At 45.7% G+C, this 23,198-nt stretch overlaps 1 protein-coding gene across 12 annotated transcripts in view; it reads right to left on the reverse strand.

The window, feature by feature from the left end:
• Positions 1-429: 429 nt before the first annotated feature.
• Positions 430-23,198, reverse strand: part of LOC144382965 (protein NDRG4) — a 28,681-nt gene continuing 5,912 nt past the window's right edge. Inside the window, exons 2-18 of one of the 12 annotated variants that reach the window (XM_078097142.1) lie at positions 18,536-18,626; positions 17,511-17,669; positions 15,184-15,222; positions 9,211-9,316; positions 7,554-7,674; positions 7,253-7,315; positions 7,099-7,159; positions 6,933-7,019; positions 6,787-6,843; positions 6,594-6,697; positions 6,453-6,509; positions 6,127-6,178; positions 5,437-5,484; positions 4,202-4,237; positions 4,047-4,098; positions 3,936-3,974; positions 430-2,677 (exon numbers count right to left, since the gene is read on the reverse strand). In XM_078097142.1, coding sequence (XP_077953268.1) covers positions 2,523-2,677; positions 3,936-3,974; positions 4,047-4,098; positions 4,202-4,237; positions 5,437-5,484; positions 6,127-6,178; positions 6,453-6,509; positions 6,594-6,697; positions 6,787-6,843; positions 6,933-7,019; positions 7,099-7,159; positions 7,253-7,315; positions 7,554-7,674; positions 9,211-9,316; positions 15,184-15,222; positions 17,511-17,669; positions 18,536-18,613 — 1,314 coding nt within the window. In that variant the 5' untranslated portion in view covers positions 18,614-18,626 and the 3' untranslated portion in view covers positions 430-2,522. Of the gene's footprint in view, positions 2,678-3,935; positions 3,975-4,046; positions 4,099-4,201; positions 4,238-5,436; positions 5,485-6,126; positions 6,179-6,452; positions 6,510-6,593; positions 6,698-6,786; positions 6,844-6,932; positions 7,020-7,098; positions 7,160-7,252; positions 7,316-7,553; positions 7,675-9,210; positions 9,317-10,894; positions 11,105-15,183; positions 15,223-17,510; positions 17,670-18,535; positions 18,627-23,198 lie in introns of those variants that run through there. The other 11 variants (XM_078097143.1, XM_078097144.1, XM_078097146.1 and 8 more) reach the window with 11 other exon arrangements.

Consider the following 23,198-nt stretch of genomic DNA (forward strand, 5'->3'; position numbering starts at 1 on the left):
ATTCACTAAAACAAGATTTATTTTATTTGAATCAAATAAATAAACGATTGACTTACTTCCGCTGAGAGTTTCTGGCGGGAAAGTCATGAGCTGATGTTAACAAGGACAGAGCTTGTTAAGGTGACACATAGTAGGTGATGTGAACCGGAGTTACAGTACAGGTCAACTTTAAAAAGCAAAAGATAGTAGGGTCTCAATCGACCACAGATAAGGACGCAGGTCCAGAGAGGCCGCATGATATGATAGCGAAGGTCTGGCTGGACCACAGGAAGGCCTGCTGGGATTTCAACAGATCCCAAAGAGAGGGTCTCGATGGACTGCAGGACAGGAGGGGGTGGGCCTGGTGTCCTTTAAATAATATTCCTTCATTTACGGGGGAAGGGGAAGCAGAGGGGCAGAAGCTGGGAAAAAATATCAGATGCACTACACTTTGACAAAGTTTTTATTTCATACTTGTTACTTGATCAGTACACAGACAGAGTAATCTTACTATTTGTATATCATATACTGAATAACATAACACATCTGAATGACAGCTAAGTAGGGGAGAACCCTTCTACTGTTGTGAATAGAAACAAGCTCCCAGTGTGAAACAACCAAACGACAAAAGAAGAACTTATTGCTCAATACAAATCAACCATAATGGCAGCAATGACGAAGAGTAGTAGTAGTAGTACACACAAAGAAATATGATTATACCAAGATTACACCCTATAGTTTCCTATTAAAAAAAAGAAACTCCAATGAAGAGGAACAGAAATATGTTAAAGTTTTCTTCAGTGTCGCTTCGGGGGACCTGTGCTGCAAACTGAGACTATCTACAGGTGAAAGGAGGACCGACGTCTACAGAAGCTGATCGAGCTGTTTACACGTTGCTACCAAACTTCACTATTTTTAAACTCCAAGAGGAGCAGGAAGCAGCTTGCTTTTTGTGTTCGGGGATGGAAGTGAAAACCTCAGCGAGGGGTTCTGCAGGGGTTGACGATACTGTACAGCACTTTAATAAAGGACAAAATACATTGGGGATCTCCCGGGCAGGTTAGGTCGAAGACGAGTGGGAGAAATCCCAAGTGTGCAGGAAAAAGCTTAGTGAAGTAAGAAAACGACGAGAGGTGAACATAAACTCCGCTACATGCAAACTTCAGGGCTCATAAATTCCCCCGCGAGGTTGCGAGAGGAGTCGAATGAGGCGCTCGATCTGACCGGCCAATGACATCTGAGCGCTTCTTCTTTTTCTTTTTAAATCCTCCCTTGATCAGAAATGACATTCTTCTTTTGACATTCAGTCACACACCACTCCTTAAAGTCGGAATCTCTCTCCGTGTTTCGGTAACAACACCTTCGCTTTTCTGCTCTAAAGACGGATTTAAACGGAAACTCGACTGACACTACCGACGATTTAAAGCAAACACGTGACAGCTAATAGCCCTTTAGGGTGCGACTGGGTTTGCCTGTGAGAGCCGGGGCACCTTGTGATTATTTGGGGGCTGTTGCGGGTTGGTGTTTTTTTAGGGTGGCGTGGGGGCGTTGCCCTACATTCCGAGCTTGGCGCCCAAACGGCTCCAAAAAAACCGGAAGCTGAATGTGGCGCATGAGGACCGTCCAGCACTGAAACTGAGTTTCCCCTTTGAAAGCACAGAACGTGCAGGTTTAATGCAAGACCACGTGTGGAAATGAGTTTGTGGATGTTTCTGATTGCGTGGGCTTTTAGGGGGGGAGGGGGGGCATTTGGTTTTATCCTGGGCGCTGGAGCCAGGAAAAGCTCCAGCTGGGTCCTCCGGTCTAGTTTGGTTTGGGTCAGAGTGCGATAGGCACGTTAGAGACCACCTGACTACAGGCAGAACCACGTCCTGGAGTTCCTGATGATGACGGCGGATACATCCGCGATCCAGTAAAGAATGCCCTTTTGTACTAGACAATGGTCACATTCACATGCATGTATATGGAATTAATACTTAAGTCTAGCATGTATTTGGGCGTTGGGCTGTGATCTGTTTCCTGTCAAGTTGTGGACGCGCGTCCTCTGACACTCACCGTCTCCTCGTGGACGCGAATGGGCGGCTCTTATCGTCCTACGGGCAAACACGGAGAGAGAGAATAAATCCTCGCACAAACAGAAGAAGAGGTCGCGATGAAAACCCCTTTAGCATTCAAGCAGCAAAGGAACGTACTGATCTCCTCTCTTTACATCCGGCTCTGTCGCTTTTCTCAAACAAGCTTCAAAACGACGCTGATCAGCAGCAGCTCGTGTCTTCAGTATCAGTTGGGACGGGGACATTAGCGCACACAAGGAAGACACCGCAAGAACTGACACTGTTGCCTACAAGTGTTGGGCGATAGGGGCGAGGAGGGCGCTGTTTCAAGGTGTGTTGGGGTAATTAGTAGCAACACGTACCGCGGAGGGGGAGGGGGGGGGAGAAGATGACGGACAAAGTGACATGGAGGGGAAAATGAAATCTACCCCGTCGGACCCCCCGCCCCCCCCGCTCTCTCTTGCTCTCTCTGCGGCCCGGGCCGACCCTTCAGCAGGAGACCTCCATGGTGTGGGCGATGGGGGCGACCCCCTCGGCGCTGTCGGAGCGGGTGCAGGCCCGAGAGCGGGACCCGTCCACGGAGCCGGCGCTGGTCAGGGAGGCCGTCCTGGAGCGAGCCAGCCGGGTCATGCTGGCCGAGGGCACTGGGACGAGGGAGAAAAAGCATTTAGCGAAAACACGATGACGGCGCTCGAGAGGCAGCAGAGGGCCATGCAAAGAGCCGCGCTGGATTCAAACAGTCCGAAACAATTGCCTCTGATTGTCTGTTCCTGACCACCGACCCTTGACCTCTGTGGTAAACATCACGGGGGGGCGACGGTTGGGACAGTTGGTGAGGATTTGGCAAAAGAAGGCCGTGGTGTTTAGCGAGTCCAGCTACGTAGTCCACATGTTAGTGACGTGTCAGTCTGCACAAGTTCTCTGAAGGTGGACCAACGAGAAGCATCTCAGATGCCTTCACGTGTCGTTACAGAGCTGAGTCAACCTGGTTCAAAGTGTTACTTTATTAACAAGGTCGCAGCATAAATAATTATGCTAACGGTTCACTGTTTAAATATTGCTGCAGCAGGGAACTGTGGGACGGAGTTATCTCCTTTCCTTTCCTAAGGCGGTTCCTACGCTTCAAGTAGGGAAGCATAGGAAGCTCCTTTCCTCAGCGTGAGAGGATCCAAACAGCTCTTATCCTGGAGGCCATCTACGCTCCTCTGGGTTATTTCACTCAGTTAGGACAATTGGAACGCAGCCCGGGACCGGAGATGCAATGGCAAAACAATGCAAGTAGTGGGGTAAGGGCAGTATATTTTTCCATGGGGGGGAAAAATATTCTTTATAAAACAAGGATGGGGTGTAATGACAGAAGCCTTGAGAGGCAATTCAGGAAAAATGTATTGTTGAGATCCGTTTTTGAAGTCTGATTTAAATCGCTCTGATTTAAGAATCGTTGATGAATCTTTTCAAGTTCTTTGTCTTGTTCTAAGGGGAAGGGACATGTTTTCTTTCAGGTGAGTTTTAATTTCTGCTTGTACTAAAATGACAAGGCCCACACAAATCATCCGTTATTGAGTTATGTGAAAACACGAATGCCGTTTGTCCGGCTGTGAACATCTTTTGGCCCTTTTTTTCCACTTGGTTTTTTTTTGTTGTTATAAACTCAAGATAGAAAACAACTAAAACGACTTAGAAAAAGGATCTCCATCATTCGTTTCCCACTTGCCTCTCGGGGGCTTCCGTATTATTGTCCCCCCCGCAGATTGATAAAAGATTGATAAAAGCAAACATAATTGTTTTAATAACAGCCCAAAAACTGTGTTCATAACCAGAGGAAATCAAAATGAGGCTTCACAAAGTCATCAAACAGGGCAGCATTTAGAGGTCACAGGTGAAGGGGGGGGGGGGGAGTACCTGGCCCTCCACTCAACCTCCGATCCTTCACATAAGCGACTGAGAGAACGGGGAGACAGAGGGCGAGGTTAACACACATGGAAGACATCCGGCGGCAGGCGGCGCACTTACTGTAGCCCATCCCCTGCAGGAAGTACTTGAAGGCCTCGGTCAGCTTCCCGGGCTGCAGGAGAAAACACACGCGGGGTTTTTTTGTTTTGTTTTTGTGTCACTGAGTCGAACGCAAACGTGTGCGGCCTGTTTTGTGTTTGTGTTTGTGCGCTAACCTGTGTGAGCTGGGGAAGACCGCCGGAGTCAGACATCTGCCACGAGAGGACAGAGCAGCAATTAAACCAAACTGCTGCACAAAACAACAACAACAACAACAACAACAACAACAACACAGCACATTCCGGCTTCCAAAAACATTCTGTATTGTGCAAATTAGTTGTGAACTCTGGACATTGGAGGGTCACGGGACGCGTGTCCTCTGGCTCGACATCTGGAACCTCTTGTAGTGCCTTTATTTGTTATTGTGGCTCTTATTCCTATAATGCGTTCATTACTCTCAGCTGACTGCTACCATTTGTTGTCCTGGTGTTTATATGTATATTGTTTTATATCTTTTTTTTCTTAATGGTTCTGTAATGTATGAAGTGAGATTTTAATGTCTTTTTATTATCATCATTCCAATGTTTCTGCGAATCAAATCCAGATCCCCACATTCAGTCCAGCCGTTCAGGGGATGTGACTTTGGTATTTAACGCAATCATACAATCAACGGTTTGTCTTATTGCGTGAATATAGGATTGGATTGTTTAATAATCATTTTTAATCATGTAGCTGTTTTTTTAAAATGTGATGTTTGATGAGCACATACAGTAACTATATAATATATGTATGTATGTAAGGTGCTTCTTAATCTGTCAAAAATGAAATACACCCCATAAAATGAACAAATGTTGTGGCAGTTAAAGGATTTATGGCATTGCATTGAATTATATATATATATATATATATTACGTCATATATATATACGTCATATATATATATATATATATATACATATATATATATATATATACATATATATATATATATATATATATATATATATATATATATATATACATATATATATATATATATATATATTATATATTATACATTTTATATATATATATATATATTTTTTGGTTTTATATTTTATATATATATATATATTTTTAAATATTTTATATATATATATATATATATATATATATATATATACAGTCAATACAATATTGTCGGTAATGAAAAAAATATTTATTTCACTTTTTATTTCCTCTTTATCAACCTAATTATATTTTACAAAATGACAAGGTGTAAAACGTTAAAGCTCTAACTCACCAACAAATTGTGTAAATTCTGTTCTTCATTTCAATTTTTCGTGCACGTTAGATAAACGGTTGTGAATACAAGCAGCGCAGAGGTTTTTTTCCGGTAATGGAGTATCTGTGGTTTGCATGAGGACAGATACCTTCAGGAAGGTGGTGTTCGTCGGGTCCAGTTTGGAGTTGCACTCAACCTTGAGGACAGAAAAGCAGCCGGAGGATCTGAATTAGGTCAAAAAGCCTCAGTGACAAAAAGACACTGCGTTTGTCTATTTGTAGCTTATATATGGGGTTTGTGTGAGAGTGACCCAGATACTGCAGAGATGAGTCACTCCAGCACACACACACACACACACACACACACACACACACAGATTAAACTCCTACACACACACCTAGAGTATACGGCACACGCTGTCATACACACACATTTCTTTCCCTGTGCCTCTCCCTGCTCTGTTTAATCTGTAATCCCCGGCACAGATTCCCAAATCACACAGTTTACAAGGTAAACATGAGCAATGGAGCCCAAACGTTTTCTGCCTTCGTTATCAGGAACTTTATAATAAATCAGAAAAACGGTTGCAAACGAGCAGCATGATCTGCAAATATGAGACAAATTCATCTCTTCATCTCCTCTGTTGGATCAGAACATCTGCATCAAAGGGAAGCGTGACACCACACAGCAGCGACAACTGGTCGTACCTTCACCGACCTCGACGTGGCTGTGTCACTCCGACGTGAGTAACGCGCACACACACACACACCATCAACATCACCAAACAGAGGTGTTGCTGATACGAGGGTACGTAAGGAAGGAAAGGTGCAGAACTCACCACTCCCTCCTCAGCCGGCCCGTTGTCTCCCACGACCAGCATCGCAGGGCACCTTCAGGGTCACAAGGTTTAGACCTCGTGCTCACGGGATGGAGGTTACATATATATATATATATATATATAGATACATAAGTTTGGTACGATTCTACCAGATTATATTCTGACGACTCAATTATTTGGTTTAGTTCATTGCAACCCCCCAAAAAACCGAAACGACCCTTTAGAACCTGCTGCAGTAAAAATGGAGGTTTTCTAAAGGGACTCTGGTGCTCTGAAAACCTCCATTGGGTTGTTAAACTGACGGGACTGTGTAAGATGAGACTCACTTCAGGGTCTTTGCATTGATCACAGTGCCGCTGCGATTCATCTCCAGGTCCCTCCGACTGAAAGACACAACAAGGTGAGTTGTGTGTTTGGTGTGTGTGCGTGTGTGTGTGTGTGTTCAAAAGAAAATTGCGTCACTCCACCTGTTGTACATGTTCCAGAAAAGCTGCAAGTTGAACTGGTTCACGGTGTTGTTGATCTGCTGCCGGTAGCTCTGCACCAGCTCCGTGTTGTTCATCAGCTCCTCCTACAGACAAACAAACCCGAGAGTCACTTTCCATTGAAAAGAAACGCGTCCAAACGGTCCATTTCCGTCGCTGGGACTCTGACGCTCACCTGGCTGAAAAGATGCGGCAGCACCGTATCCGGCAGCGCGCTGGTCAGACCTGACAGCTGGGCGGGAAAACCAGAGGTTGATGTTGTTGTAAGAGCTTACAGAAGCCCTGTGAGCGCGTCGCGTACATAAAGTCGCGGGCCGGTACCTTGGTGGCAGCCCAGTCGATCCAGCCTTTGCCATTGGGGTCGATGTTGAGCAGAACCAAACCCTCCACCAGGTCAGGGAAGAGCAGCTGAGCGCAGAGCACATGGAGCACATTCAGTTTGCTTGACACACTCGAACCCTGAGCGTGTAGATTAATCCGGACTCACGGCGAACTTGGCCAGAATAAAAGCTCCGGCTCCGACGCCGATCCCGACGATGCTCTTGAACCTAAAAAAACCAAACCCCAAGAAGCTCCGTTAGAGGAAACGTTTAAATACAAGTGAGCTGCGTGAAAAAGGGTGTGGACTTAAAAGCACCGACCCAAAGTGCTGCACCACAGTGGGCAGCATCGAAGCGAGCTGGTCCATGGTAGGGTACTGGTACCTGTGCAGAGAGAGGACGGGTTATCTTTGCTTGCTTTCATTCATTGATTTCATTCGTTGATTTCATTCAAGAAATGCATCAAATCATTTAAAATAATCTCTTCATGCCTCGTCCCCGGACCACTGACACAATGATCCATTCATTAGTGGCTCTTATCAAGTGTTTGGTCATCTGAATAAGTGTGTGTGTGTGTGTGTGTGTGTGTGTGTGTGTGTGTGTGTGTGTGTGCACATTGTACCCCTGTGGCATCTGCGATGCCCCGATCTGCTGCCCCGGGGCGTCGACATGGCAAACAACAAAGTGCTTGGTGATCTCCTGCATGTCCTCGTTACTGAAGAAGGAGTTGAAGCACAGCTTGTCTGCGGGAGGAGGGGGAGGGACGAGAGGAAGTGAGCAGAGGGAGCATGCGGGGGGGAAAGATGAAGGAACGAGAGCAGGAATCGGGTTAGAGACGGAGCAGCTCTTTGAAGATGACCATCTGATACTCAGGAGGAGAAAAGAGGAAAAGATGGCTTCCTGGTTACAAATGCAAATGCAGATGATTCAGAGGATCCACAGGTACGTTTTTAGGGTTTATTCTGCTGACACTGAATTTATCATTCAACCCAAATAGCCTATTTGGCCTGGAGGCGGTGTAAGTTACCTGGGTCTTAATGAACGCCGCTGAGACAGAATGAAGAGAAGTTGCAGTTTGGCCGTCGGTTCTCTTTAACTCCTCATGCATTCTCCTCTCCATCCGTCCTCGACCCCGCGACCTCTCCCACAGAGACTTAGAGGAGGTGCATTTTTGGACTATTGTGATCCAGCACGCACCCTTTTGCCCGTATGGCTAAACTCATTGGCGTAGTAGAGCACCACCCAGTGTACACCAAGGGAACAACACGCTGCTGTCGACGCCCTGTTGGGCTCTTGTTCTCGTTCACCTCCATTTTAATTTCGTGTGTAAATGGACGTCAGCTTTGTTGTCGCCCTCCCAGCACACGACCACGTCAGACTCGCTGGTGCAGCACCGTTTCCTGCCCGGAGGCCCGGCTGCACCGCGGTAATCGACGGCCCGATCGCCATGACAACCCTGGCTCGGGGGATGAAAAGCAGGGGAGGGTCTGTGAGAGCTTCTCTCTTCCAAACCCCCACCAGCATCCACCCTAACCTCCACCCATTGAAGCTGTGCCGCCCCCCCCCCCGGCCTTCCTCCATGGGATATTTTTCTGACCTACATTTCCTTCTTGCCGCGTCATTTTATCTTTTCTTCTTTTGTCTCTGGTTGTTTTCAACAGAGCTTCTCTCAGATCCATCCTACTATTTATCATCTTCCCAGATATTAAATCATTACGCCTTTCTGGCACATAGATAATAATAATAATAATAACACGTAATATGTGTTGCAATCTGCACGTCATCGTGCAACCTTCTTTTTACCGTCCTACCTTGTGAAGGTGAGAACATTAACATGCAAAGGTGCTGAAAGTCACTTTCCGTTTAGTTTCCCAGGTGTGAACGTGTGTTTGTTGGAGGAATTCAACTCCTCTGTTGTCAACGCGATCAAGCGTCACTCTAAGCGCGGACGCGTCCGCCCGAGGGTCACCGGTCAACATCCATTGGTCTTCATCGCCTGTCGCTCTCGTGCAATCCAATCAGAACGAACAAACGGCAAAACAACCAAACATTCTGATGCTGGGACTGTTTTAATTGAAGGTTGCCGACGTGTTTTTGGTATTTAGACTTCAACGTGGAGCCTGGGTGGGGTTTTCTTTGCTATTACTTATGCAGTGAGGAATCTTCAGTTTTTCGTTTTTCCATAAAAAGCATGAAATCTTCACACTGTACTGAAACTGTGGCCACACACACACACACGCACGCACACACACACACGCACATTCTGCCTTGTTACTCACGGTTCAGTCCCACATCGTGGTAGGTGAGGATGGCGGGCTTGTTCCCTTTTGGCGCCCCGCGGATCACCACGTGCAGCGTCCCGTACGGGGTCTCGACGTCGTGTTCCTGTGAAACACACAAACCGTTCTGTCCGACGCTTGATTTCCCCTGATTGTTGTCACCGTCCTAATTATGCGTTTCAGGTTTTCTCTCTCGTGTCTGAGCCAGTTTTTTAGATTTCCTTGACTTTTTTCGGACGAACCGGCGCTCGTAGCTGTGGCTTTTTAAAAAATGTCATTGCATTTTTCAGCCGGATCTTGTTCTCTACCACGAGTTTGTTGTCTGTTGGCGACAGGACAACGAAACCTCCGGTTGTGCGAAAGTGTCTCGAGACCTGCATTCTCTCTAATGTCCATCAGGGGGCGACTCCTCTGACGCGTACAGGACAGTGAGAATACAACGATTCTGTGTCACTTCGACACACCACAACAAATATGGTCACCTCCATTCATTCGGTGGCAAAATAGCCAAAAGTCGACGGCCGCCATTCAAGATCAAATCTCTGAAGTCGAGGCTTTAAAGCAGCCGCGTGCAAAGCGATCGGCGGCATTACGATGACGTCGTCCGCGTCTGGTGTACAGACCCGGGCTGGCGCCAGCTTCACAGCAACGGAAACATTTCAGTTATTCATTCAGGATTTAAGCTTTAACATCAAAGCAGTTACAAAAAACGACGTCCTCATTAAACACGATTAGCAGAAAGTCTCTGACGACTCACTCGGGCTCCAAAGCGCTCTTGTCAGCGGCGGCCAAACTCAAAATGGAGGTATGGGAGGTAAATGTAACCATGAGCTGCTAAATCGAGACGCACACACACACACACACACACAAACAGGAGTGGTATTTTTGGATTATTTGGCCTGGATTAGGCTGTGGAAGCGTTGCATTAATGCTCCGCATTTTAAACTGTTCTAACACAAAGAAATGTGACTGAAAAATCATTATTGTTATTTCGCTATTCGTGGACAGAACTCGACCTGCCGGCTGCGTTATTGTTGCTTCCGCTTCGACGTCTGCGTTGTAATTTATGCAGTAAACGTCTCACCAACACGCAAACCCCCTGATGACCTTCAGCCGCTCGGGGTGAGGGGGTGAGGGGTGAGGGGGGGTGAGGGGTGCGTTGCATTATCTAAAATTGGATGTGGACACCCAGCTTTCAAAATAAGACACAACACAACTAGATTGTGTGAGAATCAAATCCTGCCAAACACACCGATTCTACGCGTCCTTTTTAACGTCGCCAAAAACGGACAGTGCTGCAGGGGGATGATCCCTCCCGTGAGACCCCCACGTGCACACAGACACACAAACACAGGTGTTTATCCGCATAGCCACGTGCATCGCTCCATTGCGCAGCATTTGTTGGGGGAGCTTAAGTGTGTCAGTGGGGCAAAGGAGGAGCCGCCCACAGAACCGGTTCCACACAGTCACGTTAACACAGATGTGCTGCCTGCTGCAAACACGTTTTTTTTATTTATTTTATTTATTTTTGTCCGATTGAAACATTTAGCGGCAAATAGAAGCAGAGCTTTTTTGAAACGGCTAATAAATTGATTCCGATATTGTTGACACCGCATCTGAATACTGCCTCACACACACACACACACACACAGACACACACTAACATTAAAGGAACCCTCCTCACCCCGTCCCAGCACTCAGGCATGGCTCCGCAGTGACCGCGCTCTCAGCCGACAGAGAAGAGGAAGAGGAGGAGGAGGAGGGTCCCTGTTTTAAGGGACTCGGTCCTGGATGCTGCGACGTCTTTGTCTGCTTCAGCAGGTCTCCCACCCACGCTGTCAGCCCCCCCCCCCCCCCCCCCCCCCCGCCTTTCTCCTCGCCCTCCGTAGGCACCAGAGAGAGAGAGAGACGGGGCGTGTGGCAGACAGAGGATGATTCGCTCGCAGTGCGGCCGTCCCCCGCACGGGATTGGCCGGCCGTGTTGTCCGTCACCCGTCTAAAGGCTCTCTCTCTCTCTCTCTCTCTCTCATCAGCACCACTGCTCCCATCTTTTCCCACTTCACTGTTTCTCTTTTCCGCCACCGAATGTCGCTGTTGATGAATTCGCCTCGGGGACACATTTATTCGGATTTATCTAAAATGTAGCCGGAGGCCTCACGTAAGCCTGTGAGCGTGCAGGCAGCTTCAACGCAACATGGTGCTTTGGGCATAAACGTTCAGAGAGAACAAGGGTCCAAAATGGAGGTAGCTCATGTAGCTTGTTAGCTGTATTAAAAACTGGTGGATTTTTTTTTTGTTGGTAAAATCAGTTTCATCCCAGTGTGATTCAATGCAAAATAAGGTATCAAACACGCATTATTGCTTAGCAGTGATCTTGAACTTAGTTTACCAATCAGTGTGTTGAGGAAAGACCCAAAACCCCAAAACTTTGCATAAGAAGTCCCTGTTTAGCGTTATTTAAAAACCACTGTACATATTTAGCATGTTGCATCGTTGACGGCAGCGTTATGGTTAATGCTGTGAAACGATTTGGTAGGTTTAGGCAGAACAGTTACTGATAGTTATTATTTAACAGTCCACGATCTTCTACTAAGTAACAGCAAAACATAAAAACGCAACACAACGTTCCCAGTATTTTATGGAGGTACATTAAGCAGTAAGATCAGCTCGCGTCTGTCTGGTTTGTTCCTTGCATTTATTAAGCAGTGGCACTCATCTAGACTAAAAATACTTGGTTTTAAATATTATTTTATTTAGCCTGAGAGTTCATACTGACAATGCGTCTACGTGTGCAGTTTTCAAGCAGCGTAAACGTTTAAATTAATATCAAATGGGCATGTTTTTGGTAAATGTATGCAGAACCAATGTTTGTAATAATCACAGAACGAATAAATCTGATGTGGAAATATTCATCTCAGCCAGAAAGTGATGTTTTTTTGAGACCTTGAAGTGTTAGTTTGAAGTGCGAGAGAGTGGTGTTTGGTGTGAAACGTCTCATCGCTCCTGCCTGACGCTCAGCACGTGTCTGACTAAAATAAACCCACCAGCGTTAATACTCCGATGTGCAAATATCAACTTAACACGCTTTTTAGGGTTCAGATTCTTTATTTAGCTGAGTCGAGTTTAAAACTTCTGTAATGCACTCATGGGGAAACAGTCCTACCACAGTATTTTAGTACTTTATAGTTCACTACATTGCTTTTGTAGCAAGGTGCTACCACAGTTTGTGGGAACAACAAAGTTTTCGCGTGCAAACCAGCAGTTATCCAATGTCAAAAATACTACTCCATTCATATATAATGCTATTCTACTAATGTTAACCTTAGGAGTAAGAATGAGAGATGATAAGTAATGAAAGCAGTGGCGGCATAATAATATGTTGGTATAATATGTACTCTATACATGTCAGTCGTCTTGTCTGCTTGAATGGCGATAAAATCTGCGCTCTTTACTTCCTCCAGAAGGTCATCCGCCTGTCGATACCAGCCTTGACCAGAACGCACAAGCTTGGGGAGAAAACAATGTTGCCTCAGGCTGGGTCTATTTAGGGACGCTGATTGGCTAAATTGTATGTCAAACATGTTTTTATTTAATCAGCAATTGGCTAAAGTGCTTCTCAGACATGCTTGCTGCGGGATCGACCCTGTCGCAGATAAAACGCACATGAAGACAGGACGTGCGTTTGACAGGCCTGCAGGAAAAATCTTTTGTGCAGATATCATATTTTACAAATATTACAGGGTACATTTCATATTTAAAAAACTAATTTCCATTTTTATAATTTAATATATGGAGGGGCGCTCCAGGCGGGCCCTCTATTGACCAGCCACCACTGAATAAAAGTAAAGCAAAGCTTTATCCTAGATTGATGATAATGGATGAAAGAATAGTATTTTATTTTAATATTGTTCAGTATGTATCGCATAGTTTAGCATTATAGTTCAGTATAGAGTTGGGTTGTATAGTAGAGTATAGTGTTATTGTATATTACAGTGTTATAGCATAGCATACTGTAACACATTATAATGTAGTATTAATGGAATAGTTGCCGTAGTTACGTGCTGTTTTATTCCCAGTCACCAATTTACCTGTAATTTGTCTGCAGGACCTTCGGGCTATTTGAACGTTTGAATAATAATACCTGAATAATTAACGGTCATGCCATTGTGAAACTGATCAAAATGAGTCGAAAGGTAAAAGATTAAGCAACGCTTATCAAAGTACTCTTTGGGTAGAGGCATTACAAAAATGCAATACCCAATAATAAAAATATTTCTGATTTGCACGTGTTTAGCACGTCATTTATTGCATTTGTCCGAATTGACAGGTGAACCTCTTTGACAAACATATGAGTGGGCGTTTAGAAAAAAGAAAAACTCCAAAAATGACATTCCGTCATTTGAATATGGCAGTATTTAAAAACTTACACAAGGACGGACAAGTCAGGACGTAAAAACATATAAAGTAGGGGCATAAGATTGGCACTTTTTGCTGTTCCGCCTTCCGGTGTAACTGAGACTCTTCCGTATGCTAATGGGAAGCTCTTACGTGGACTAGTGAGATGCTCTTACATTCACTAGTTAGATGCTCTTAGGTGTACTAGTGAGATGCTCTTAGTCACTAGTGAGATGCTCTTACGTTCACTAGTGAGATGCTCTTACAGTCAATAGTGAGATGCTCTTAGTCACTAGTAAGATGTTCTTACAGTCACTAGTGAGATGCTCTTACAGTCACTAGTGAGATGCTCTTACGTGCACTAGTGAGATGCTCTTACGTTCACTAGTAAGATGTTCTTACAGTCACTAGTGAGATGCTCTTACGTTCACTAGTGAGATGCTCTTAGTCACTAGTGAGATGCTCTTACGTTTACTAGTGAGATGCTCTTAGGCACTAGTGAGATGCTCTTACGTTCACTAGTGAGATGCTCTTAGGCACTAGTGAGATGCTCTTAGGCACTAGTGAGATGCTCTTACAGTCACTAGTGAGATGCTCTTGGTCACTAGTGAGATGCTGTTACAGTCACTAGTGAGATGTTCTTACGTTCACTAGTGAGATGCTCTTACAGTCACTTGTGAGATGCTCTTAGTCACTAGTGAGATGCTCTTAGTCACTAGTGAGATGATCTTACAGTCACTAGTGAGATGCTCTTACGTTCACTAGTGAGATGCTCAGTCACTAGTGAGATGTTCTGACGTTCACTTGTGAGATGCTCTTAGTCACTAGTGAGATGCTCTTACGTTCACTAGTGAGATGCTCAGTCACTAGTGAGATGTTCTGACGTTCACTAGTGAGATGCTCAGTCACTAGTGAGATGTTCTTACGTTCACTAGTGAGATGCTCAGTCACTAGTGAGATGTTCTGACGTTCACTAGTGAGATGCTCAGTCACTAGTGAGATGTTCTTACGTTCACTAGTGAGATGCTCTTAGTCACTAGTGAGATGCTCTTATGTTCACTAGTGAGATGCTCTTACAGTCACTAGTGAGATGCTCTTACGTTTACTAGTGAGATGCGTGTAAATGTTTCACTTGTATGCATGTAAGCATTTCATATGTATGTATATATGACACAGTATACGCGTATAAGGTTAAATGTGGGACATCTTGACACTCCAAAGTGTATAAAAAGCTTTCCCAAATCAGATCAATTGAGAATTTTAAAACTAGTAGTCTCAGAGTAGCAATCACTGATTTATTGGTATTAATTAGTCTTTGAAAGCAGGCACATGGAGAACCCGCTAACTCCACACAGAGAGTCCTTAAAGGATTTGAACCTACAGTGGAGCAATAGGTGATATATCATTTTAAAGTTTCAGATATCCATCTCGCACCTCCCCTCCTTTTCCTCGTCTTTGTTAACGTTAGCCGATTGAGCGCCCACAAAGACATGGCGAAAAGAAAGAGTGATAGAAAGGCGACAACACCAAAGACGCGGCAGTAAGAAAACAGAGAGGAACACAAACATGGGCTCATACCTTCCAATCCCCCACCGGCATCAGCTGGTCGAAGCTTTCCTGCACACAGAGAGCAGAGACAGCAGACGATTGGAAAAGAATAAGTGAGTCTGAACTCGCTAACACATGCAGAATATATTGCTCAGACATTAGTGTGCATCAATTAATAAAGATTACTTATCATTAATCAAGAAAAATAAAAACAACCCCACGTTTCTCTTCACAGTCACAGCTCTGTTGAGCCGGGCAGCACGATAAGATTCTGACTATTAGAGGCATAATTGATGGTTCCCTGTGGATCAGTCTTTGGGTGTAGGAATCGTTAGTACAGCTCTGCTGAAACAACATGCACCACAGTCCTTCAACGAAGCCGCAATCAAACCTCTGCTTCGCAAATCGGTTGCATGACTGTTTCTACATCACAATGGGCCATTTTACTAATCTAGAGAGGGGGCGGGACTTATGCGCAACACTGCAGCCAGGGTCTGTAATTCAGCCTAAATAGTGGCTTTCATCGGGCCCTATTTAAATTTCACAACAGAAGTTTGTAAGTTAAAATGTTAAAAAACATAATTAAAATAAATTATTGTTCATGCTCAGACTTTGCCTGCCTATGTTAATCTTACAAATATAAAAGAGGAAAATGCAACAAACTAGTTAAACTGAAAAACTCTTGTCTCATCCACAACCCGACTACTTGTCTATACGTGGACCACAGAACTCGTTTGTAATACATCAAAAGCAAAAGTAATCCAAAAATATGTTTCCTTTTCAACGTAATTCCCCAAACTGCTTTGTTCTAGTGAACATTCTTCAGGACACGAGGCCGTGCAGGATTCACTGTGAGAGAACTTGGTCGGGACTCTTTAACTTGAGAAGCGATGTATTGACATAAAACAGGTTCTTTTTTTAGATACACGCAGCTAGTTAGAAAATAACGTATGCTTCAGACCAAAACTTTCACTTTACGACAATTTATCACAACTACGGTGAAATGTCACTTGTTCCAACCTGTGTTATTTCAGCACATGCTCATTTAAGAGCATGTTCCTGCTCTGCGGCCTTCGCAAAGCCCAGAACAGGAACATCTGGACCGAAGGTAAAAAGGACACGCGCGGAAGGTTAGACGCCCGTCGGAACAGATGCTTCATCGTTAAACATGCACACAAGAAAACACACAACGGGATTAAAGATGGTGCACATAGGAAGAGAAAAGCAATAGCTGTGGATTAGCTGCGTCGGGAGTCACATTTTAAGTAAAGGAGAGGACAAAGTCAAGTCAGGGACACACCTAAAGAGAAAGAAAGACCTGCAGACCACAGGACCTTGAAGCTGTCCTTTAAGAAGACGCATCTACGTGTTGAATGAGCCGTGACGGACTCATCCCAACAGGGGGTGGAGGGCAGCCTCAGTCCCTGTGGCCTTCATGCAAAGGGGAGATGTTAGCAGTGACAGTACAGCAGGTGGCGCTCTTCTCCTTCTCATCGCCCCCCCCCGCCCTCTGATCCTGAGTTCAGCGGGGAGGGGGGGGCAGTACCCATGTACTGGTTTGAATGGTGTGGCCGTCATTTAGGGGGGGGGGGGGGGGGATGCAGCACTAAAGCCATCTAGTGGAGGGGGGGGTTCATGACTTGATTAAGTTTGGAACTGAGGACAAAAGTCAAGCACAACGAGGGTAAACCGAGAAATGGGCCTAAAGCTGCTGGTTTGGCGCTTAAAGATGTTCAGAGGATAAACCTTCCGGTTCTGTTGCGGTTTTGAATCCTCGTGTTACTATTTGGTCAGTATGACGGATTATCGGTGTAGATGGAGGTTAACGGACCACTGGGGCTTTTAACACAAAGTTAAATGTTTCCTGTTGAGTCGGGGAAGGAATATAAGCAAAAGTTGTGAATTCCTTTTTTCAATATTGTATATTATAGAAATAATAACTTTACTTTAGTACAATATAGTACAAGTACATTTCATACTACAGATTAGTTGTTAGTTGTACATATGTATTCAACAGCTAAAGTTACCAAGAAGATTAAGATTTGGTATATAAATACACATGATCAGCATGTGTTACAGTAAGGAGTACTTAACGTTCAATACTTCTCTCTACTTGATACTGTGTATGGCTGCTTTTACCCAACGAGGCAATGTGTGCGATGTACTGGGTTTATATGATCTACATTTACAGTCATTGGTCATCCAACGGAAAGTCAACTAGTAACAATGAACTAGTATTCCTACTAGTATCCAGTACACATTTTGAACCTCCAGCTGGTGTAACCGGAGGTCACCGTGGTGTTAGACTCAGTGTGCTGGGGGGGGGTTCTGGTGCTTCTGGTGGTTCTGGTAGTTACCGGGATCGACCCGCCGGTGCGACGGCGCGTCTGGCGGAGCCAGTGGCGCGCGATGACGTGCCAGCGCTGAGTGGGGCGGCCGGGGGGGGAGGGGTGGTTAAGAGGCGCGTGGCCGGTGGGGCGCGGCGACCCCCCCGACGCCTCCTCGCCTTTATCCTGCTGGGTGGCAAAACAAACAAACACAAGGTGGTTACTGGGTAGAAACTGGGGGGGGGGGGGGGGGTTCAGCACTTGGAGCTCCGAAGCCTCTTCTTCTTCTTCTTCTTTGCTCAAGAGAACTCAAGTCCTGCAACCTTCCTTTGAGAGGAAAACCGGGGGAGACGGCGCGCAGAGACACGTTAAACCGTGCACATGCAACTTCCAACCGGGAACATGCTGCAGGCAGGTGAGTTACTCTTAGACGTACCGATGTCACAAGGAAAAGTCTCCCCGAGCTCAGCACACACCAAAGGTCTTTTCATGTGCAATTTCCTTTAATGTGTTTCTATAATTCAAGACATAACGTCCTGGGATAGAAAGCTCACTCATTAATAATGTATTTGGCACTCCAATTTAAATATTTTAATGTCAAAATGTTGAAATAAAAGCAAAACAATTATGGAGCCAGTGGAAGAGAGTATTAATATATAATATAATAATATTAATAATAATAATAATATTCAGAGAAAAAACAATCACATCAATCGTATGAACAATGTAACGGCACATTACATTTTTGGGGGATTTTACAGTAAGATGTTTTATACTCTTAGTTACTTAGAAAAAGTAATTTATTTTCTAGAAAAAGTAATTTGAATGTGTTGCCTCTGAAGTGGTGAATTTCTTTGAAGTTAGATTCAATTATTTTGAATATTCTTATTCAATTAGAATAAGAGGAGCTTGGCTGCGGCACGAATGATTGACACGCTCAAAGCGGCGGGTGTGGGAGGAGTTTGGAGAAGACCTTTTGTTTGGCGCCATTTGAGGAAAAACCTGAAAGGATGAAGGTCATTGGGACGCGCGCGGCGAAGGGAAGGCGGACCCACCGTGTCTGAATCCACGCCGCGCTGCTCCGGCAGCAGAGGCTTCTCCTCTGGGAACTGCTGCTCCTTCATCGCCGCCATCCTGGACAGCAGCCTGCAATCACCGCGGCAACACAAACAGTCCAGCACGCGGAACACAGTTTGACCGTCAGCAAAAAACGGAAATCCCGCTTCACCGCTGACGTGATGTACGCTGGCGTTTCAGGTGTAATTAAATGTAACGAAACGGTCCTTTTAAAGGAGGAATTTCATAAATCCACATTGTGAAATTCGGCTTGGAACCAGATTAACGGAGCGGAATCAAGACGGAAATAAGAAGACTGACTTAATTTGGTGAAAGAATCCATGTTGGAGGGAAACGCAGACGGCTGCAGACACGTTGAGGCGTTTGCTGGCGTTTGTCTGGCGTATTGATTCCAGATGTTATCGCCACACAACTTGGAGGAGTGAAGGAAGGAAGTCTTCCTCTCTTACTCATTTACGTGTTTCGGACGTTCATCTAGTAAAGAAAGTGTATGCGTGTGAAAGCCCACATGGAAAGCTGCCGGGCCAAAGGCGGTGCACCAAGTGCACCAACAAGTACACACTGCAAACTCACATCACCACGCTCTCCACTACACACACCAAGAAGTAAAACAGCTTATTTGTTCTGCTCTACTTTGCCAGAGGACAAAGGCATCGATGCTTATTGACCACCGAGGCCACAAAAAGCGCCGAGCTTGGAAGTCAGACGGGATTTTGGTCTGGACCATCTCCTTACACTATATCGGCCTCTTCATGCTCCACCATGTTCACCAGCTAGTCCCCCCCCGCAATCCTCCTCACCGCCTCCCACCCTCCCACCGTCCATCCTGCTCTCCCCCCGTCTCTTTTCCTGCCCTCCCTGTTCACCCCGACCTGCTTATGTAAGACAGCTGCTTGTGAAATCAATCACCGTTACGTTACGCCGGCTGGGTTTGGCCTCGTGACGCCACGGCTGCTGGTGGAGAGAAGCCGGCTGACGCGCGCACCACTTCTGCACCACGTATCTCGTCTCGGACGAGCTCAATGGGACGATTCGTTCGTTCAACACTTTCTTCTCCACGGCGAGTGGAGCGGTGAGTCGTGTCGGGCCGAGCTTCAACGATGATGATGATGATGGTCCACTTCTACACGGCCATCATGGAGTCCATCCTCTGCTCCTCTATCACCTTCTGGTACGCTGCAGCCACAGCCAAGGACAAGGGCAGGCTGCAGCGCGTCATCCGCTCTGCAGAGAGGGTGATCGGCTGCAATCTGCCGTCCCTGCAGGACTTGTTCGCTTCCAGGTCTCTGAAGCGAGCTAAAAAGATGGTGGCCGACCCCTCTCACCCCGACAGAACCTGTTTGTGCCCCTTCCATCTGGCAGGAGGCTGAGGTCCATCAGGACTAAGACCTCCCGCCACACGAACAGTTTCTTCCCATCGGCAGTCGGGCTCATCAACAGAGCCGGCCCCCCACTGACTGACTATAACACTCCACCGGTCACTCCCCTTCACACTGCACACGTCACTTTAACTGTCATTTCTCACTTTGTCGTCACTCGTCACTTGTTCGTTAGTGCACTTTATGCTTAATATTTTTCTTTTTAACTTTTTTAATATTTAACATTTTTTACTTTATTCCCTTGTTTTACACTAACCCATAGCCTTATTCTACTAACCCATTGCATTAGCATTTCATTTTACTTTATTTTATTACTGCACTGTTGTCTTGTCGGTCTACTGTCGCGCACTAACCGCCAAGACAAATTCCTTGTATGTTTGACATATTTTGGTAATAAATGTTTCCTGATTCCTGAACCGACTGTGGTGGGTGAGTAAGTTATTTACAGGCCTGTTTTCTATGTCCTCTATTTCACAAAGGAGCACTGCCAGCGAGAACAAGTGGTCTTTCTTGTTGTACTTTGGGGAGAAAACAGTCCACTTCCAATGCGGCTCGTGGAGGAGAACCTGCCCTCTTTCCTTCACTCTTCCCATTCCTTTCCTTTCATTCTGCACAGAAAGCGTCGCCATGACGACCCAGCCGAGTCTCACCGAGTCTCACCCACCTTCCGCTCGCTGCTGCTTGCAGGTTTTTTTTCACAGCACAAAGTGTATATTTCCCCAACTGTCGTGTGAAACTCGTGTAGACTTGAGAAGACCACACGTTCTTGTGCGTCGTCGCTCGCTTTTCGTTCGCTTCGTATCGTCACGTTTACAACAATCGTTTGTCAGAAAGCAGCAGAGTTCAGAGCATCGTTTCTTTATCAACTCATAGAACTGCCACTACTCCCCCCCCTGGTTTAAATTACACATAATGTCCTCTTTTCTTCTCTATTGGCACAGACATCTTGCTTAATTACATCTCACTTTCTGTCCTACCCCCTCTAGTTCATATAGTTTCATGAGACTCCATTTGTATTGTCTTGCTTATTATTTATCCTCTTTTGTTCTTTTCAAACAACAGCAGATTAGAGGTAATCATTGAAGAGGATCCACCCTGCATTTGGGGGAAGCAGGTCCTCACGTTGAGGTACAACGATATAAAATACATTCAATAAATAGTGGGGAGGGGGGTGTTTCGGATTTTGAGAAACTAAATAACGTTTAGTCCGTTTTCTATCACGTGTTACCTAAAGTCCACGTCGTACTGCATCGCCTGTTACAGCTGTAACAGACTATCATCTAAATATTAGAGATGTGTCCATCATCGAATGACCGAATACACTGCGCACATATAAAAGTCATTAAGCTGGTGAACAAATGAATCGTTCCACGTAGCCGCAGCCTTTCCATCTCCTGTCTGCCGCCTTTCTTCTTTCAGCCGTCGGCGTTATTAAACCGTGCGGATGTGATTTCTGGTGAAGCTTCCTCCTGTGGAGCAGAGCAGAGACGCTGATCCTGACTGACATGCCCCCCCCCCCCCCCCACTCCCACACGTCCTCCCTCCCATCGCCATCTTCTCCCCCAAAATGTGTGGGAGACACAATAAACAATGTGGGAGAAGGTCTCTGGTCTGCCCATCAGACCGGCTTGATGTTCATCTTCCAGCAGGACAACGAGCCTAAAGCATACAGCCAGAGCCATGACGGAAGGGCTCAGGTCAAAGCATGTTGATGTTCTAAAAAAGGGCCGAGCCAAAGGCCCGCGACTCAATCTCCATCCTAACGCGACCGAGCTTCAGCTTTTTAGGCTAAAAGAACGGACGAACGTTTTCCATCTCTAGATCTGCAAAGGCTGGTGGAGACGTACTCCAAAAGACGAAAGGGACGTCCTCTTCGTTGGTCACCATCAGATGGAAAACGAGCATCCATTGGGAAAAGCACGAGGGGAATCCGGTCCCACGGTGGTGCGCTCACACACCAACTGGTTACGCAGTTATGGTTTCACCCGATTGAGCGTTCAGAGAAAAGTATTAACTAGCGTGTTGTGAAAGAGCGCCGTTTATTTGAGCGGGTGTTAAATCTCTCGCTCCGAGTGTGGCGCCCCCCCCATGAGCCAGATAGACCGTCAACACGTTGGAGAATAGTTTGCAAAGAATATTCTCAACAGCATAATCCGGAATGGCTGAGCTCACTTTGGATCGTCACGTTGCTCCACGCTGGGATGATCTGAAACGGACCAGAGAATGGATCGGCACCGATGCTGTAAACTGGCTCAATCCAGTCTGATTTCAGCTTCACGCCAGTTCAATTTTGACTTGAGAAAATATGAACTCCAAGCTAAAATATCACATCTACCTCTAACTAGCACAGTGTTTAATGGCCAGCATAATGCTAAGGCCACTAGCCACAGCCCAACACTACATTACAGCCTTATTCACCAGCGATCACACACCATAATACACATATATTTATTTAGCTCTAACAGTCTGGTTGCCCACCAGCATTAGTGAAAGAACTGTCCATTCTAGTGGGTGTGTTTCTGTGGGATGGATGCCAGCAGGGCAGCCGGGCGGACAGGGCGCGGCTACCAGCAGTACGCTGGGGTGAGGGAGGGGGCGTTTGCCGGGTTCCTTCCTGACGCAAGCAGAGAACCAGCAGAGAACCAGATGTCGAGGAGGAAAGCGGGCGCCACAGCAACAGGGAGTGTCTTGGATTATATTTGTGGTGACGTGGTGGTCCTCGGGGAAGGAATATTGGAATAGATCTCAAGGAATATCCATTGGCCTGCAGAAAATAGACATGTGAAAGACGTGAAACGTCCTGTGAAGTTGGATGGCTGCAGTCTAAGCAGAGGCACCAGAAGTCGGAGGTTATGAAAGTCTGTGAAAACATCCACAGTAATATTTTCTTTTTTTGGAAAGTCAAATGTCTTTGACTTCACCGCAAAAAAACGAATTCCTTCTAAAACGAGGCCTAATTCACAAACACGGCAAACAAATCAGAACCATTAGAATGTCCAGACATTAATGTGCCACTGATCACCTACACGGTCACTGGACCAGGAAACCACAGATCAGATTCATTGCACTGGGGAAGGTGAGGAGGTGGAACAGAAACACAGCATAGATATCATTTTTAGTTTGATGGATCAGTGCAGTTTTGTCTATTTTGACATGTTAACGAACATATATATTATTTACTGAAAACACACTATACTTATATAATTCTCTCATTTTCGGCAACAATACTAATAGGGTTAGGGTAGTATACTGCTTACACACT

This window comes from Gasterosteus aculeatus, chromosome Y (assembly GCF_964276395.1).
Source record: "Gasterosteus aculeatus chromosome Y, fGasAcu3.hap1.1, whole genome shotgun sequence".
Classification (NCBI taxonomy): domain Eukaryota; kingdom Metazoa; phylum Chordata; class Actinopteri; order Perciformes; family Gasterosteidae; genus Gasterosteus; species Gasterosteus aculeatus.